The sequence below is a fragment of the Vicia villosa genome, linkage group LG2 (genome assembly GCF_029867415.1).
Source record: "Vicia villosa cultivar HV-30 ecotype Madison, WI linkage group LG2, Vvil1.0, whole genome shotgun sequence".
Taxonomy (NCBI): Eukaryota; Viridiplantae; Streptophyta; class Magnoliopsida; order Fabales; family Fabaceae; genus Vicia; species Vicia villosa.
The window spans coordinates 47,544,392-47,565,249 of NC_081181.1; the positions used below are offsets into that span (position 1 = coordinate 47,544,392).

Here is a 20,858-nt window from a genome sequence, read left to right on the forward strand (position 1 = left end):
TATGTCTTGGATGTTTTTTGCAGCATTTTATATGTTTCTGTAATTTAGTTTAGGGAAGTGTATGATGTTTGTGATTGTATCACTTGTATCAATTGTATAACTTTTGTGGTTTGTAACAATTTGAGCTTGAATGGAATGAATGAGTATATTATCATTTTTCTATAAAGATTTGCAAATAATATGAAGTAATTATGAGATTAGATAACATTTGAGGAAATTGATCCAAAAAACCATTACAAATGTCATAGGTGATTACCCTAAAAGTCATGTAGATCATCACCCTAAAAACCATTTCAAATGTTATAGGTCATTACCCTAAAAACCATTACAAATGGCCACAAAACAAAATACCATCACACAAAATATCTTAGGACATAGTACCATTACTAGACCATTACAAGTTAACATAATACACAAAATAATCAACTGCTCTTTTGTTTCTTCCATTTCTTCAAAGACCTACTTGACACTCCAAGGCTTGATGATGTTTCTACATGGTCTTCAACTGTGATTGGTTGCTCAGATGAACCTGGACCAATAATTGGTTTCTTGAACCAACTTAATTTGACTCTTTCACTCCTCCTTATCTTTAAACCATGGTGAGGTTTGATTGTTTTCTTTTTCTTGGGTTGTGGTTGACTATTGTCTACAACACTAGACTGGGTCTGACTCGGCTGCACATCATTTGGCACATCATCATGAACTTGGTAAGCCTCTACATCATTTTGGACAGCAGCTTGATCATCATTCTGAACCAGATCATTCTCCACATTATTTTGCTCCTCATTATCAGCCTGAACATCATTCTGAACAACCTCAGTAACTTTAGCTTTGACCTTTCTCTACATCACAGCCACAAACAAGCAGAACAAATTAATACATTGAGTGCAACAGAAATATTTATGAAGAACATGTAAAATGTGTTACCTTTCTTTTGAGTGCAACAGGGTCCTGTGTGGGGCTCTTACAGGTCAAAGCATTATGACCAAACTGGTCACATTTTGTACATTTGTATGCAACCCCAGTCCTTCTTTTCCTAGCACCCTCTTCACCACTTTCTCGAATCCTCACCTTTCTAGGTCTACCAGGCCCTTGTTTGTAAGCTGGTGGTAGCATGTCTTCAATCTCAGTTTCTGGCCACATGTCTTGGCCATTTATAGGTGACACAGAGAATCCATAACACTTAGCATATTTCTCCCTTGTGTAGCATTCATCAACAAAATCCTCAGGTGTTTGTTTTCTATAGCTCAAAGCAGATACAGCATGCCTACAAGGAATCCCAACCAATTCCCAAAAATTACAGCTACATGATTTGTTTGCTATGTCCACTATGAATTCTTGGTTGTTGAAACTGTGAGTCACTTGGAACTTCTCATCCACATACCAAGTTGGTAGCCAATGACCACTATGAAAAACTTCATTGTCCAACCTTCTCCTAGGTATAGGCATAACTCTATGTTGCCATTTTTCAAGTTTCTGTACAGAGGTTGCTACCCTATTCATTAAGTACTTCCTAATCCACTCACACATAGTAAGGATTGGTTTGTCCCTAGCAACTAAAATTGTAGCATTGAAAGACTCAGATATATTATTCATCAACACATCACACTTTGGGTAGAAACTAAAAGCATGCTTACACCAGCTCTTGGTAGGTACAGCCATCAACCAAGTCCAAGCATTGAAATCAACATTCTTTAGCTCATTCATCTTCTGCATCCAAGCTTGATGATATGTAGACTTAGCAGCTCCCATCATCAAATCCCTTATTAGGGTTCCTCCACCAAACTTTTTCTTGAAATTGGCATATAGATGTCTGAGGCAAAACCTATGTTCAATCCTCTCAAACATCTCATCAAAAACAGCTACCAGTCCCTGCTCAATACAATTATAGCAATTACATTATATTTCAAAAATAGATATGCAGTTAGAGCAATTAGATATAAGTACAAAAACTTTACCTTTTGTTGATCAGAGATAAAAACAATTCTTTTGTCATGTCCAATATCCTCCATCAAAAGTTGGATAAACCATCTCCAACTCTCCTTGGTCTCAGTTTCTACCACTCCAAAAGCCAATGGGAAGTATTGATCATTTGGATCCCTTCCAACTGCAATCAGAAGTTGACCACCATACTTGGTTTTTAGGTGACATCCATCAACCCCTATAAAGGGCCTACATCCATGGATAAACCCTTTCTTGCAGCCATCAAAAGAGAAGTAGAAACTTCCAAATCTAGGTTGGATAGTTGGGCTTGGTCTCTCAACATTAATTTTCACAGTATTGCCACTATTAACTCTTTTTAATTCAGATGCATACCTCCATAGAGCAGCATATTGCATATCAGCATCTCCCTCCACTATTTTTTTTGCCATCAACTTAGCCTTCCATGCCCGAGCAACAGTAATACCCACTGAAAAATTTTGCCTTACATCTTGCATTATGTCCCTGATTCTTACATTTTCACTTGATTGCATTTTCTTGACCGCATGCTTAGCCACCCATCTTGAGTTTGCAGATCTATTATTTAAAACCCTAGCACAAGTGTGGGTGTCTACAAGTGTTTTTATAGCATAAGTATGCTTGTGGCCCACTTTGGAACATAAGACCAAAAAACCACATTTAGCCTTACACTCTACCCTTACTCTATAACTTTCATTTTTCACAAAATTAATTTCCCTACCATTGAGAACTGACCACTCACGTATTGCCTCTTTGAAGTCAACAAGTGTATTAAATTCCATACCTCACTTAAACTTGAAGTCCTTATTTAGGTGCTCTTTCCTAAATTTCTCATACTTGGGCTTATCCTCATCACAAGACTCATCTGGATCTGATGAGTTGAGCTCATCACTAACATATGCATCTTCTTCACATTTCTTGTTGGGCCTAGTCAACAATCCAGCAACTACCCCTTCTTCCCTTAGTGGCAAAGTTACATCAATACCCTCAAATCCATCTAACAAGGCAGTGGCTCTGTCGTCCTCACTATCATCCAAACCCTCAACCACTTCATCTCCTAAGTCATCTAGTTCAGTGTCTCCATTAACACAAGCAGGTTCACTCACATATTGTTCTATGTTTTCAGCATCATGTTCCAGATATAAGTCTCCCTCAGTACCATTTGCACAAAAATAAGAAGCAAAGTCATATGCATCATCATCCTTTCTAATCGGGATATAACCCTCATCTATTTCCAATATCTTCGCCCATACCCTATATCTCCCTTTCTGGTACCCCCACTTATTCACTAGGTTCTCGACAGTTGCCATGGTCCATGATTCTATGTGTAACCCAGAAATAGTAGAATCTACCCCCCCCCCCTCTATAGATTATCTCATCTTTGTTTACCCTAATAAACTCACCCCCGTGGTGGAAAGTAACATTGAAATGTTGCATATCCTGCGTTTAATCATTCAAATCGAAATAAAAACCCCAATAGAGAAGAAACACGAAATGGAGAAGAAGAATAACCATAACAACACTAACCTCTGACATTGCGCCGTCGTCCACCAAACCCTTATGCGCCGTCGTCCACCAAACCGTTATGCGTCGTCGCCGTCGTCACTGTTGTTGCTAACTTGGGGATGTCTGAAAACGTAACTAAACCTAATTTTTACAAGGGGGTAAAACCAAATGACTTTTTAACTATTTTCAACAGCATGGCATGTAAATGTTACTGATATTGCCACGTATGTAACATGCTAAGGCCACATGGACTTTTTAATTTAATTTTAATAAATCTGATTTAACAAGTGGCATTGGGGGTGTTTTGGCGTGGAATCTTTGCAAGTTAAGGGGGTGATGAAAAAAAAAACTTTATCAGGGGCTAAAACCTAATCTCGCTATCATTACAGGGGGGTTAGTATATTTAACCCTTATTATTATTCTAAACTCCTAACTATTAATGAATTAATGTAAATAAAAAAAACAAAAGAAGGTAACAGCGCCCCCATCTTATCATTTGTCAATCTCTTTTTTGCTATTTTTTCTTTAAATAATTAAACCAAATATATGATTTTTTAGGTTTTTATATATATTTTAGTTAGTATATAGGAGAACCTTTCTCCTCTCTCTCACGTGAGAAGGCAGTGGCAGAGAGACAAAGAAGATTTTTTCTACGTCTCGACCAAATCGCAACACTCTCACAAAAACCTTTTATTTCTTCCTCTCAAAATTCCACCCACATGAAACTTCTACCCTTTTTCATTAACATTATCACAACACAATAAACATTAACTAAGTAGCTAAAAATATGAGATTTTACCGTCAATCATCTTCGCGGCGGTGGAAATCCGGTGATGAGTGGACGACGTGGCCTCTCACAGTGTCTGATCGGTGGAGCAGAGGGATCGTCAGCGGTCGGGGGTGTGAGCAAGGTGCGGTGGACGCGTCTGATCGAGAAGCTTTTGGCTATTGTGTATGACAGAGGCGATGTTGGTGCTCGTCGGATCTGCTCGACGTGTGCGGTGACGCTGGGCTTTGATTCGGCGAGTTCCTCTTTTCCTCACCTCAAACAACAACACCAGGGATCTGTCTCCTCAAAAAACAACAACATAATAAATCAGTTTAAACAAAATTACCAACGAGGGAGAAACCATGGTTTTAAATTGCGGTTGCGGCTGCGGCCGCGGTTGCGGATGTTGCAATTGCGGTCATTGCGCCTGTTGCGATGCGCATTGCGGCCGTTGCGACGTGAATTTTTTAAAGGAAGTGTTTGAAATATTATATTGAAAAACACTTAATGTTATGTTTTTTCATTATATAAAAAGTAAATTGAGTTTTAGAAATCTAATATATTAATTTTTTATTAAAATACTTAAAAAAACATGATGAAAATTGTCCGATGGGGCTCCGAATATCCGGAGGCGAGATTTTAAAATCACACCGCAATTGCGGTCCGATGCGGTTGCGGAGGCAACCGCATCCGCAATATTGCGGGTGCAATTGCGGTTGCGGACCTGTTACCCTAGGTTTTCGACTTACCAACAAATAGGCAACTGGGGCTCAAAATTGGTAATTGGGCCTCAATTTGGTAAAAAGGCCCTAAATTGGTAATTGGGCCTCAATTAAATAATTACATTGCCATTTGGGTCGAAGTGGTTCGACTAAGTAATGCTTAGTAGTCGAAGCTGTTCGACTAGAAAGATGATCAGAGGCTTCAGCGTTCGATCAGAAGTATGCGAAGACTTAAGAATTTTGCTGCAGAAACTGAAGTGGAAGTCGAGAGGTATTAGAAGTTAAGAGGCAGTTTCAAGCAGTTTTCTGGCAGTTCTTACAGGACGCGTGGAGGTCTCACAATTGAAGATCTTGCATGTCGAAGACACGTGTTGACTGATAACCAGTCGACCGTTAGTAGTAGTTATTTTATTTTTACTATTTAAGCAAGTTCCATAGGAATAGTCAGGGGTCCGCATTTTCTACATAAACACAAGTAAACTCAAATCTCTGTGCAAAAATGAGTAACGAGTGCAACTTCGTAATGTACGTATGCGTACCAGTTTAATTAATGCAATCATTTTACGTTATATCTCATCTTTCAGTGCACATTTACTGCTTTTTTATTGCTTTGATTTACTTTAAAGCCTTTAATTTCAGTGTTTACTTTTATTTTAAAGTTACTGTTGCATTTAATACAAACCAGATACACATAATATAACAAAATAAAGCAATTAGTCCTGGAGTATTCTAGTTGATTCCGCAAAAGTAACCTTTAAAAAGGAAACTAGCGCTTGTTTACCATTTTTCTGGGTAAACAAATTGGCACGCCCAGTGGGACCCGTCAATTGCTGTTTGTTTTATATTTGTTAGTACAATAGTTATGTATGATATTAAGAAGTGGTCGGAAATTAACTAACATGGCTGAAGTTAATACAAATAATTCTGATCTTTCTGGAAATCAAGGAGGTGTTCTAACCGGAGCAACACCGCAAAATGCCGCAGATTCATCCCCAGTGGGAACAACAAATACTGGTGGATCGACGGCAGCAATAATGGTATCATCACCAACGAATGTACGGTCACCGTTGAATCCATTACGACCGCCGTTTCATGGAATGATGCCTCCACCAGGTTTTAACCCTCAGTTTGGAATGCCCACGTCTATGATGCAAGGTTTGCATACAAATCCTTCATTATATTCTGACAGCATGATGGCTACAAGCATATCAAATCCAGGGGGTCGACCTATAGGCATAGGATATAATCACCAGGTTTTGCCATCTTTAAGTACTACGTCAATGTTGTCAATTCGACAACAAATGGACGAAAGTAATCATGAAATGGTGAATTCCCTTACTCAACAAATGGGAACTGTTTTTACTCCCATGATAAATAACACGAATCAAAGTTATGAAATATTGGCGGGACAAATGGCCAGAATTGCAGATTTCTTTGGAGCGCCCCCACAACCAAACCTTTCGACTACTCAAGGGTCGAATGTGAGAGGGGTCGAACCTATAGGACAAGGAGATCAAATTGAGCAAGAGATCCCTAGAATAGTACAAAGGCATCAAGATGCTGACCAGGTTCTTAGGAACATCCAGCAAGATGTCAATATTGGACACAATAATATCTCTAATGTAGTTGAACAAATTTTAGTTCAGAATGGAATAAATGTAGGTTTGCATAGACCAAATTTCGTTTCCCCGCTGTCAGAATATGTAAGGCAGACAGAATTGCCTAGGGGGTGGAAAGTCCCAAAATTCACCAAATTTGCTGGTGAGACTGGCGAGTCGACGGTCGAACATATTGCTAGGTTCCAGACAGAGGCTGGAGAAATAGCAAACAATGAAAATCTAAAGATGAAGTATTTTCCAAGTTCTTTAACGAAAAACGCATTTACTTGGTTCACGACCTTATCTCCCCAATCTTTGTTCTCATGGAACCAATTAGAACGATTGTTTCATGAACAATTTTATATGGGACAGTCGAAAATCAGCTTGAAAGAATTGGCTGGAGTTAGGCGAAAGGGTACAGAACCAGTCGATGACTATCTAAACCGTTTTAGGTTACTGAAAGCTAGATGTTTTACACAAATTCCTGAACATGAGCTAGTCGAAATGGCTGCAGGTGGGTTAGATTATTCCATAAGGAAGAAATTAGACACCCAACATTTGAGAGACATGGCACAACTGGCAGATAGAGTACGCCAGGTGGAAAGGCTAAAAGCTGAAAAAGCCAGAGCTAGTAAATATCATAAGAAAGAAAAAATAGCTTATGTTACTACAAGTGAGTTCGACTCTAATAGCGACAGTGAATACGAAGAGGGAGAGGTCAACGTGGCTAAATTAAAGCTAGGACCACCATATATCTGTAAATTGCTTAAACCTTCAAAAGATAAAAATCTGGTTGAAAGTAAGAATGAAAAATTTTCTAGTAAAACGTATTCATTTGATATAACAAAATGTGATGAAATATTTGATTTGTTGGTTTCTGATGGGCAAATCATAGTACCCCCGGGACTTAAAAATCCTCCTCTTGAACAAAAGAAAAAAAGAGGATTTTGTAAATTTCATAATTTCTTGGGTCATAAAACTTCTCAATGTGTCCTTTTCAGGGATTTAGTGCAAAAAGCTTTGAAAGAAGGAAGGTTACAGTTTGGAGAAAAGCCAAAGTCATCAATGCAAGTTGATACTGATCCTTTGCAAGTCGAAGAGGCTCACTATACTGAGCTTGCTGATGTGATGATGGTCGAGACTACTGATGGTTTCGTTAGAAAGCAAAACGGCGCTACTGATGGCAAAGTTTTGAACATGGTTTATCCTGAACCAAAAGAGAGTCTTTTGAAATTCCTTGAGAGATGCCACAATAACAACTCTCAAGTTGGATTATGCCCAAGGTGTGATGCTGTTTTCAATGTTGATGCTGCAAACAAAGTGAGGTTCGACCCTCGTCGAGGCAAGAATCGTCAATTCATGTATACAGGAGAAAACAGTGGTCGAAGGGCTGGAGAATACAGGAAGATGTTTGAAAAACCAAGGACTTTCCGTCCTAAGACGGATGTCCCTGAAGACAAATGGGTGAAACCCATTAACTTCAGAGGTAAACGCCCAGAATGGCAGATTCAAGGCGATGGAACCAATGCTGAAGGTATCTGAGAACGAAGATGATTTTCTTCCTGACGAGAATGTGGAAGAAACACCTGTCTGTTACTATGTAATGGGAAAAGGGGTGGTAGAAGAGCAAAAGGCTGTGTTCGAGAGGCCAGGTCGAGGAATGATGTATCATTTGAAGCCTTTATTCATAAGGGCGAAAGTGGATGGTGTTCCAATAAACAAAGTGTTTGTCGATGGTGGGGCTGCTGTAAACTTAATGCCCTATTCTTCACTTCAGAAAGTGGGAAAGTCTGATAAAGATTTAAGACCCCATAATATGGTACTGTCAAATTATGAGGGCAAGACAAGTGGAATACTTGGAGTAATTCAAGTAAAACTAGCTGTTGGTTCGTCTGTCAGGTCAACCGTCTTCATGGTGATTGCATCGCAGGCAAATTTTAAACTGCTGTTGGGTCGAGAATGGATCCATGGTATTGGGGCAGTTCCTTCCACCTTACATCAGCGTGTGGCCATTTGGAGGTCAGATGGTATAGTGGAGAATATTGAAGCCGATCAAAGTTATTACAAAACTGAAAGTGGTCGCAGACACTTCGACCAGCATTTGGCAAATGTAGCTCCTTGCTACAAAGCAGAAGATGTATATCCTTCTGATGAAAGTGTGTCTAAGTATCTGAACTTAGACCCAAATTATGGTTTCATTTGGAATAAAGAAGATCCTAATGAACCATTGAACCATGAAAGTCCTCCAGAGCAGAGGACAACAATCAAAGACGATGACCACTGAGTCAGAATACCTGGCTCGAATAACGGCCTATTTGGCCGAAAACAAAGAAAAAGCGGCTTTAGAAGCAGAACTAGAGAAAAATATGACGATTGAGGCCATGATAGTAAAAAATGAAAACGATCAAGAAGTCGATCACCAAGTCGAACGACTTGACGGGATATACGATGACGAACCTTTAGGTTTCGAAATGGATCCATCAGGATCGGTAAAAAGGATGCAAGCTCAAGATCCTCTTGAGGAAATTGACTTAGGTGATGGAGTCATTAAAAGGCCTACTTATGTAAGTACAAGGCTTACAAGTGACCTAAAGACCAAGTTGATTCGACTTTTGAAAGAATACAAAGATTGTTTTGCATGGGATTACAATGAAATGCCTGGTTTAAGTCGACATGTGGTGGAACATCGACTACCACTAAACCCAGGGAAGAAACCTATCAAGCAGCTTCCTAGAAGATTTGCGCCAGAGGTTATGGAAAAAATCAAAATAGAAATTGAAAGATTGCTGAAAAGCAAGTTTATTCGAATTGCGAGGTATGTCGAATGGTTAGCTAATATAGTGCCTGTCATAAAGAAAAATGGTAGCCTTCGTGTATGCATAGATTTCAGAGATTTAAATAAGGCTACTCCTAAAGATGAATATCCCATGCCAGTTGCTGAAATGTTAGTCGACTCTGCAGCCGGATTTGAATATCTCAGTTTATTGGATGGATATTCAGGTTATAACCAAATTTTTATAGCTGACGAAGATGTACCTAAGACAGCGTTTTGATGCCCAAGTGCTTTAGGAACTTATGAATGGGTGGTAATGCCTTTTGGTTTAAAAAATGCTGGAGCTACATACCAACGAGCCATGAATTCCATGTTTCATGATTTTATTGACAAGTTTATGCAGGTTTATATTGATGATATTGTAATAAAATCTAACTCTGAAAATGGTCACTTAGACCATCTTCGACAATCTTTTGAACGTATGAGGAAATATGGACTCAAAATGAACCCTTTAAAATGTGCTTTTGGTGTACATGCAGGGGATTTCCTAGGCTTCGTGGTTCACAAGAAAGGCATTGAGATAAACCAAAATAAGACGAAAGCAATCTTGGAGCTAAAGGCGCCAGAAACAAAGAAACAACTCCAGTCATTGTTGGGGAAGATTAATTTCTTGAGGAGATTCATCTCAAATCTAAGTGGCAAAACGAAGATATTTTCACCACTTGTGAAACTCAAGAACCAAGATCAATTCAAATGGGAACAAGAACATCAACAGGCATTCGACCAAATAAAAGCTTATTTAACTAAGCCTCCTATTTTGTTACCCCCCAATAGGACAAAAAGTATGAAGTTATACATAGCTGCATCAGGCTCGACAATTGGGAGTATGTTGGCCCAAGAAGATGATAATGGCGTCGAAAGAGCCATATATTATCTAAGTCGAACCCTAGTAGATGCTGAAACTAGGTATAATGATATTGAAAAATTATGCTTATGCTTGTATTTCTCATGTAACAAACTTAAGCAATATATAAAGCCTGTTGATGTGTATGTGTCTTCTCATTTTGATATTATTAAACATATGTTGTCTAAACCAATTTTGCATAGTCGAATTGGTAAGTGGGCCTTAGCGCTAACTGAATTTTCCTTGACATATGTCCCTTTAAAAGCTATGAAAGGACAAGTTGTGGCTGATTTTATAGTCGACCATGGGTTAGTCGAATTGTCTGTAAATCAAGTCGAACGAACTAACTGGAAACTATTTTTTTACGGTTCTAGTCACAAAAATGGATCAGGCATTGGAGTCTTGATTATTTCTCCCAAAGGACTTCCAACAAAGTTCCATTATAAAATGAAAGAAGTATGCTCTAACAATGAGGTCGAATATGAAGCCTTGATAACTGGTTTGAAGGCCCTAATAGATTTAGGGGCAAAACGAGTTGAGATTCGAGGTGATTCTGAGCTAATAATTCGACAAATCAAAAAAGAGTATAAATGCATCAAAGAAAATCTAATAATGTATTATGCAATTGTGATACGCTTATTAGAAAAATTCGAACATGTTGAGATCTTGCATGTACCAAGATCTAACAATTGCATTGCCAATGAATTGGCACAAATTGCTTCTGGGTATAGAGTTTCTAAAGACAAGTTAGAAGATACGGTCGAGATCAAGAATAAAGAAACCCATGAAGTATTAGACCAGTTAGGTCAATTGTCGACGTCAAAATTTGAGGGGGTAGGTGATAATGTTGAAAGTAAAGTTGAAAGTAAAGATTTGTATGCCTTGGAAATTTTTGCCATCGACAATATGACTGATGCTGATTGGAGAAACCCATTGGTCCAATACCTAAATAATCCAGTCGGAGGAACTGATCGAAAGATTAAATATAGAGCTCTAAACTATGTGATATTAGGAAATGATTTATACAAGAAAACAGCCGAGGATGTATTGTTGAAATGCTTAAGTGAAGCTGAAGCATATTTGGCTGTGTCAGAAGTTCATAGTGGTGTTTGTGGAGCTCATCAGTCAGGCCATAAGATGAAGTGGTTGTTGTTTAGACAAGGTTTATATTGGCCAACAATGTTAAAAGATTGTATTGAATATGCAAGAGGATGCCAAGAGTGCCAGAAATTTTCAGACATTCAACATGTTCCGGCCAGTGGATTGCATGCCATTGTCAAACCTTGGCCTTTTAGAGGATGGACTTTGGATTTAATAGGAGAAATCAAACCTGCATCTTCTAAGCAACAAAGATTCATTTTAGTAGGAATAGATTATTTTACTAAATGGATAGAGGCAATCCCACTAATTAATGTTGATCAAGAAGCAGTGATTAGTTTCATACAAAAACACATTATCTATAGATATGGGATTCCAGAAACTATTACTACTGATCAAGGATCAGTTTTTGTTGGTCGAAAGATGCAAGCTTTTGCAGCAGAGACAGGATTTAAATTGCTAACATCCATTCCGTATTACGCTCAGGCTAATGGTCAAGTCGAGGCTGCTAATAAAGTTATTATAAATTTGATAAAGAAGCATGTGGGGAAAAGCCAAGAAATTGGCATCAAACGCTCGACCAAATCCTTTGGGCTTGTCGGACGTCACCAAAGGAAGCAATAAATACTACCCCATTTCGTTTGACTTTTGGGCATGATGCTGTATTGCCTGTAGAGATTCATCTACAGTCGACAAGAATTCAACGACAAAATAGTCTCTCGTCTGACGAATACTGGAATATGATGTTAGATGAATTAGTAGAATTAGACGAAGAAAGGCTAATAGCGTTGGATAGGTTAATAAGACAAAAAGAAAAAGTGGCGAAGGCTTACAACAAGAAAGTCAAAGAGAAGACATTCATGGTAGGTAATTATGTATGGAAAGTTATTCTGCCCATGGATCAAAGGAATAAGTTATTGGGTAAATGGTCCCCAAGTTGGGAAGGACCGTTTAAAATTTTGCAAGTGTTTTCAAACAATGCATATGAAATTGAAGAACTAAATTCAGATGGTCGAATCTTGAGGATAAATGGTAAATATTTGAAAAAATATAAACCTATGCTTCAAGAAATTCACATAAGAGAGTAAAAACTAAGAGATTATATTAAATGGCCAAAATTTGGCCAATCATTACAAAAAGTTCTTAATAAAGAGCATTGGCAGACATTACAAAATATAGCCAGTCAGTCGAAAATGAAATTACAAAGCAGGGAAATTGTTCCTAAAATAGGCTAACTTGGTTGACTCAAAATCAATCTTAGAGTCAAGTCGAGACAGGTTTTGTTTAAGCTGTCGAATGTTACTTTCCAACTTGAGTGCATTCTCACCATGACCAAGTCCTTTCAAGACTTCTTGGTTAATAATTTCAGGCGAAGGGACTTCTTTAGTTTGAGCCAAACTGATTTTCTCTTGCTCAAGATGTTGAATATTTTTGTTGAGTTCATCAATTTGAGCTTTGTAATCAGCAATCTTATTGTCGATCTCTCCCTGCTTATCAGAAAACTTTAAAGTTTTCTCCTGAAATTCTTCAACCTTTTTGGTCGAAGCTGCACTGGCGTCCCATTCTCTCTCCAATTCACGCTCTTTGTTCTTTGCCTGAAAGGTAATGTTCTTCTTCGTCATAAGGTCCCTCCAAATTTGGTCGAAGTACGCCTCAAAATCAAAGAAAAATTGAACAACAACTGGTGGAAGAGAAGCTTTGATCAATAAATCTAGGATTTTGCGAATTTCTCCACCAAGATGTTCAGAACTCTCAAGAACAACGAGAAACTCAGGTTCATCCAGATGGGCTTTCAGTCGGCATATAGCTTCGAAAAGGGAAGCATCAATCTCAGCATCAGGATTGGTCGATTGAGCAGGAATCTCAAAAGAACTTGGTCGCAGCTTTGGAAGTCGAAAGAGAGCCTCCACAGGATTAGTCTTCTTCAAGTCCAGAATTTCTTCCTGACTAAGAGAACTGTTGGAATTAGTATCATCAGCAATAGAATGTAGTCTTGACTGAGAAGCTGCATTGGGTTCTGGTCGAGGAACATCTTCAGTATTTTTTATGGCAGATGATTGTTCGACGATGGGTTTGTCCTGAGGATCTGTTCGACTTCGACCTGGAGTGTTAGCCGAATCAGTGTTGCTTCCAAAAGCGTCAGTCCTTTGAGGGCTAAAAGGATTGGAGTCAGGAGTGGCTTCAGCAGTTTTCTCAGCAACTTCGACAACTTTCTCTTGAGTGTGGTCGACAGTTGGTGCACTCTATTCAAGAAACATGTTAGAAAACAGAGATATTGAAAGAGATATGTGGGAAAAAAAATGCTAAGCTACCTCAGTAAGAATTTGAGATGAAGAAATTGTTGGAGCTATTTGAGGTTTGACAACCACTTTGGGAATGTCCTTTACAACTTTTCGTCTTTTTGGGGGAGTCAGAGGCGGGGGTCGTGAAAAGATCTCACTTTCCTGATTTGGTGGAGATGTAGTTTCGTCTGATTCAGTAGGAACTACCAACTGAAAAGGAAGAATAACAATTAATGAATGTTAAGGTAGATTTGACAAGATTAAAGATCAAGTTAAGTACCTTTCTAACAGTTTTGTTTTTCTTGATGGTGGTGTTGCTCGACGTACTGGGACGTTTTCGGCCTGATTTAGGAGCAGGGACTTCGACCTGAGCAGTAGGATCAGGTCCTGAAAGGTCTAAAATTGAGATTAGAATAGTGCCATTGGTAATAAAGAAAACGATAGTAAACATAAAAAACTTACTTATAGTAAGTTGATCCTCCAGTACGTCAAATGCAGTGTTCAGCTTCTTGACGAAAGAGTCCCCATCAAACAGTTGATAATATTCAGACCACCATTCATTGAATTCTTTGGTTGTAAAATAGGAGTTTTGGAAAGTGAAGGTGGGATGTTCCAAGGATTGTTTGTTATGAAACTTCAAGCAGTCGAGGTGTTGACGGGCTGTGAACGGTCGACCAGAGTAACAAATATCACCATCATGGGAATATAAGCTCTTGGGCAGCATCTGGCTCAAACCAAATTGTCGAGAGACCAAGTTTGGTTGATAACCCACAAACCCATAGCACTTACCAGTCGACTCAATACGATGAGAAAGTAGTGTTGGGGTTAGAAAGGCAGCCCAAATAGCATTTAATTGAGCTCGAAGAGTAGGAGTATTCCCAGGAAAAATAGCTTTGAACCAAGTTGGCCCAAAGTATCGGTTGGAGAAAAGGGCCATGGAAGCAATAAATGTTTTACATTCAGAAAACAACCTCACATATTTAAGGAGGTTGGTTTGTTAGACTCATCTTGAGGAGTTTGAAAGGCAAGCTTGATGCCTTCGACCCTCCGGTCATACATGACCTCTAAAATGGATCTGGAAACAGTATAACCTATATGTGACTCGAAGGTGGCATTCAACCAGTGTTGTAAGAGCCAATAAGGTCCCGACAGAGAGAGTTGTTTTGGAGTCTCATGCAGGCGTTTGATCCTTAAAGATGCTATACCTAAGGTATGATAGAGATAAGCTAGGAGCAACTTACCTAAAGAGACCTTTCGACCTTCATGAATCTGAATAGCCAAAGGTATGTAAGCTTTAGCAATCTGAACTGATCCTGGACAAAACAGATAATATGAGAGCCAGTAGGTGAGGAAGGCAACATGCTCTTCGTCAGAAACTTCTTCTGTCGACTTGTCATAATGATCTTGCATATACTTGGTGATGGTAGCGTTGGTGAAATTGAAATTCATTTCTGTAGGAAGAGTTGGGTCGAAGATTTCACCCAATGGCGAAAGCCCTGTGATGGCAGCCACGTCGAAGAGAGTGGGAGTCATCATTCCACAAGGAAGGTGGAAGGTGTTAGTCGAACCTTCCCAGAAGAAGATCGAAGCAAGTAGCATGGGGGGACAAACTCTATGACCAGTCCGGGATAATTGTATGACGTCGAAGAGGCCCAATTCCTCCCATCTTTGTTGTTTTTTCGCTTGAACTTTGTTAAGCCAAGCCAAGTATTCATTGTTTCCAGGAGCTGGAGTCGAACGGAAAACCCTAAGCGAAGGATCCATAAACTTCAAATCGATGACACGTGGTTTGTCGAAAGCTACAGGCATGGTGGTTTGGAAGCAAGGAAAGAAACCAGTGGTTTGCTCTGGGTGGTAACGGTGGTCTGGTAATGGCCCTGAAAAAGCCATTAATTTATCAGTAATCTGAAAAGGGATTAACATCTGGTTTTGCCAAATGATGGCTTTGGCCTCAATAAGGTTGGGTTGAGGAATGAAATCTAAGCCTTGTTCTTCTTCCTCACGAGACATAATAAACCCTAAAGGGTTCGCACCCATATCGTACACAGTGGTGTTGGTGGTCGTAGCTGCCATTGTTGTGTATAAAAGGAGAAGAAGAAAATGGGTAAAGGTTAGAGGAAAAGAGATGGTTCTTTCTGAAACGTTTGAGAAGAGAAGTAGAACGAGGAGAAAGAAAGAAAAAGGAGAAAGAAGCTGTACATATATATAAGCTGGTGGTGACGTCACTAGAAATCGTGAAAAAAAGAAGTTGTAAAATCAAAAGTCATGTCAAAGAAACGCTTTGAAAACTGGATTCAGAAAGTGGGAGCAGTTATAGCCCACTAACCTAGTGTTTAGGTAATAATTAGTGCCTGGGAAAATGAAATGTAATCATGGCGTAATGGGAATTAACAAAAGTCGAAACCCAAGAAAGAACTGAAACGCCATCTTTTCTCTTTCCTAAAGTCAGTCGAAAGAAGTCGCTTGGGGGGCAATTTGTTACCCTAGGTTTTCGACTTACCAACAAATAGGCAACTGGGGCTCAAAATTGGTAATTGGGCCTCAATTTGGTAAAAAGGCCCTAAATTGGTAATTGGGCCTCAATTAAATAATTACATTGCCATTTGGGTCGAAGTGGTTCGACTAAGTAATGCTTAGTAGTCGAAGCTGTTCGACTAGAAAGATGATCAGAGGCTTCAGCGTTCGATCAGAAGTATGCGAAGACTTAAGAATTTTGCTGCAGAAACTGAAGTGGAAGTCGAGAGGTATTAGAAGTTAAGAGGCAGTTTCAAGCAGTTTTCTGGCAGTTCTTACAGGACGCGTGGAGGTCTCACAATTGAAGATCTTGCATGTCGAAGACACGTGTTGACTGATAACCAGTCGACCGTTAGTAGTAGTTATTTTATTTTTACTATTTAAGCAAGTTCCATAGGAATAGTCAGGGGTCCGCATTTTCTACATAAACACAAGTAAACTCAAATCTCTGTGCAAAAATGAGTAACGAGTGCAACTTTGGAATGTATGTATGCGTACCAGTTTAATTAATGCAATCATTTTACGTTATATCTCATCTTTCAGTGCACATTTACTGCTTTTTTATTGCTTTGATTTACTTTAAAGCCTTTAATTTCAGTGTTTACTTTTATTTTAAAGTTACTGTTGCATTTAATACAAACCAAATACACATAATATAACAAAATAAAGCAATTAGTCCTGGAGTATTCTAGTTGATTCCGCAAAAGTAACCTTTAAAAAGGAAACTAGCGCTTGTTTACCATTTTTCTGGGTAAACAGGACCGCAATTTAAAACCATGGGAGAAACATTACCGAAGCCAAATGATGAAAAGTCGCCTCGGCCTTGGGCAGTAAATCTGAAGCTTCAACACACTTTGACAAGTTTCCGGTGAGGATGACGTTGTTGTAGCAAGTTGAACGAAGCGGTGTTACGGTTGGAGTTTTGGAGCGGTGATTTGGAGATCGAAGCCGAAGATAAAGCAACAGTATGAATTATCTTGAGTTTCCTCTTGGTATGCTTCCCTTTGAAAACCTGTAAAAGAATAAAAAACAATAGCAGTAATAGAATAACCATATAATTTGTTGTTTGTCATGATAAATAGTGGATTGTACATTTGGTGTTGTTTGAGTAAAGTTTGGAAGAATTTATGGGTATGGTTAACATGAAGGTTTTGAAACAAAGGGTATGGTTATGGAGAGACTTTTCTGGTGAATGGTGAAAACAGGTGGTTTGTGTGTTGGTAGGAAGAAAAGTTGAAGCAAAATAGTGTGAAGGGTGTTGTATGTACGTGAAAAGTTTACGGCGAAGGGAGTAGAAAAATCAGGTTTTCTGTACGTGATTTTTTTCCAACGTTAGAAGTTAGCATCTATTTATAATAAAAAAAGTAGGTTAATTGAAAAGCAAAATAAATCAACTTGGTCAATCAAAATAATCAAAAACCCATAATTCAATTTAATTGATTTTGATTTTGTGACTGTTTTAATCCATCAAATTAGATTATTTCCAAAACTAAAAAAAACAAAAATCTTTTTATATTCTATTTTATGACCTTTCGACTATAAAAGCATAAGAAAATTAAATGATTAAAAACTTATTTTTTGCAATTTTTTGAACATAAGTAAAAATAAAATTAAAATTAGAAGCAGATAACAATGAGAAAAATGTTGGTAGTGAGATTCGAACCCGAGACCTTATACTTGCAAGCTTATCTTTTTACCAATTGTACCATGTCATATAATTGAAATAAAATGACATTTGCGATTATGTGAGGGCAAATTTTGGGGTATGACAGCTTCCCCTGTTCAATCTTCTTATACTTGAGGATGTAGATTGGCTTGTGTGCCTGTCAGAATCTGAAGGTAGAAGAGGATTGAACACTTGAATACCAAGAAATTTGTCATTGCTGATGTAGGGACTTTTTTCTGGAGATGGGCTTAAAGATGCCATCTAGGCAAAGTGTTGTCGGAGACGGGCTTAAGATGCCATCTGGACATAATATTGTTAGAGATGGGCTTAAGAGGCCATCAGTTGATGTATTGACGTATGTCAGACTGAGTCGTACATTAGAATGTATTTGTGGAGTCAGAATTAAGTTGTTGGCTCGATTTCCCTGACCGTCTGGATCACATGAGTGAATTGATTGTTGTGACTCTATTGCCATGACTCCATTGCGTAAATTCATTGCTGTGACTCAATTGTCATCATCGTTTATGAACTGAATATCAGGATTAGATATGTGACTCTATTGTGGTGACTCCATTGTCGTGACTCCATCGTCGTGACTTCACTGTTGTAACTTCATTGTCATGACTCCATTGTCGTGACTCGATTGTCGTGACTCCATTGTCGTGACTCAATTGTCGTGACTCCACCGTGTCGCACGCTCGCGAAAAATGAACAGAGTCGCCACCAATATATTTATCCCATAAGGGAAAGGAATATCAGATAACCTAACAAAGGAAGGAACAGGGTCTTGCGACCAGAGAATCAAGGTACGGGAGTCGGTTACGCGAGGGGAAGGTATTAGCACCCCTCACGCCCATCGTACTCGATGGTATCCACCTATGTTTGTTTCTATCTAAAGGGTGTATAACTATGTCTATGTCTAAATGCAAAATGAATGCGAAATGTAGGGAAAATAAAGAATTGTACTCGCACGGGCCCTACCCCGCTGCCTACGTATCCTTTTCAGGAATCAGAGTTACCGTAGCTCGGCTAAAGATTTTCTGTTTGTTTTTGTGTTTTTTAATTGGGCGGAGTCAACGTTCACGTTCTTGCATAAGGGATCGCCTACGATGCGTACGAACGGAAATGACATTGCCCTTAGGTGCCAACGAGGCAAAAGGAAAAGAAATGATTGGTTTGTGTCTTTTAGCGTAGATGAGTGATGAACAGTTCCCAATACCGGGCCACTCACCACTTTCTCTACTTTGTTTTAGTCTGAACCATTGTTAGATGTCTTAAAGCGTTTTTGGTTGTGTGTTTTTTAAGGGAGTTTACTTCACGATTCGAATCACATAAAATGTATAATGATCGAGAAGCAGATTAGGGAATGAATCCCACTCACTTCCATCCCATTATGTAATGTTTGAGAAACAGATTAGAGAATGAATCTCACTCATTTCTCTCCCATTATGTAATGTTTGAGAAACAGATTAGAGAATGAATCTCACTCATTTCTCTCCCATTAATTAATGTTTGAGAAACAGATTAGGGAATGAATCCCACTCGTTTCTCTCCCATTAAGTAGTGACCGAGAAACAGATTAGGGAATGAATCCCACTCGTTTCTATGCCACTAAGTGATTGAGAAATAGATTAGGGAATGAATCCCACTCATTTCTCTATCACTTGCTTAATGTGATTCGCATCTTCCGTTTATTAATGTTTTAAAGAGCTGAAAGGAAAAAGAATGCAATAGGGAACTAATCCTAAATTCTAATCTAAGTAGTCTATACAGGTCTAAATCCTAATGTTAACATGGTGACTAAATTCTAAAAGAAGCATTAAAATGGTATCAACAAAATAGGCCAAAAATATGGCCAAAAGATAAGCAACAAAGTCACACAACAATTATACAAAAATAACATGGAACTAGTACAAAACAATTCAAGCCTAAATGCAAAAAAATTACACTGAAATACTACTATTTTTATATGGTTTTTTATGGGGGAAATTGAATTACAAATCAAGTAAAAAGAGGCTAAAACCATAAGCCTAAAACTAATATTTTTTATGAACGTTTTTCTATGTCAAAAATTGGATTTAAGTCTAAAACTAATAGGAGAAAAACAGCATTTTTATTGCCTAAGAGAAAATAGAAGAAATCTAATTGAATCTAAATTCTAGTAATTAAAAGAAAGGGACAGGGGGGTGTGAATTGAATTTAAGAGTGCACACAGCAATTAGGGCGCAGTTCTGGGCGCAGGGCCCAAGTATGGCCCAAACAGAGATTTTATTTTGTTACAAGCTTCTGTTTGCCAAAAATGGTGAAATGGGCCACAGGGGTTGTTGGAAATTCGTTTTGGCCCAAGGTGTTGATCTAACTATCAGATTTTCATATTTTTGTATGTTTAGATTAAACTCAATTAAGAAGAAAATCAATTCCATTATTCCCATTAAACTTATGTCAATTCACACCTTATGCAAACTTAATGTCAAATAATTATTAATCAATATACTAATTCCAATTAATCCATAATGATAATGATGATAATCAGACTTTATGCACATCACATCCGAAAATCCAAAAATAAAGTAAAATAAAATAAAAATAATAAATAAAATTAATAACACAAAGGGATTAGGGTTTTGTTACTTGTGACGCATCAGCTTCCCTCTCTCATCTCAACGAACTCAGCGGCGCGGTGGAGATTTTCCTCTCCGATCAACCCTCGGAGCATCACCGTGAACAAAAACGAACCGAACGGATCTCATATCTCCGATAATGTTCTCCTCGCCTCAATCTCTCTTCTCTTCGTTCTCAGCTCTCGCTTAAGCTTTCTCCGATCGTTTCCCCTTACGAATAACGCCGCCACACCGGTGAGTGCCTCCTAGCAGCGGTGTCTCAGAAAACTCAACCGATGTCACCTCAGCCACCCTCCGTCTTTGACTCGTCTTCTCCTTCCATTACTCAGTCACGCAAATTCGACGACACCTTATTGATCGTGATGCTTTCTGAAGTGAAGACATAGAGATGAGGATTGTGAATTTCTGAGTTTTGAGGAATAGGAAGTTGAAGATTCTCTGTTGTG

The 20,858-nt window shown here is 38.6% G+C and overlaps 1 protein-coding gene across 1 annotated transcript; it reads right to left on the reverse strand.

Moving 5' to 3' along the window:
* Positions 1-422: 422 nt before the first annotated feature.
* LOC131649015 (uncharacterized) lies at positions 423-2,741 on the reverse strand. The gene is made up of 3 exons (XM_058918764.1): positions 1,959-2,741; positions 928-1,872; positions 423-842 (listed from the first exon to the last, which is right to left on the reverse strand). Exons 1-3 carry the CDS (start codon positions 2,739-2,741, stop codon positions 423-425), a joined length of 2,148 nt encoding a protein of 715 aa, XP_058774747.1.
* Between the last annotated feature and the right edge of the window lie 18,117 nt (positions 2,742-20,858).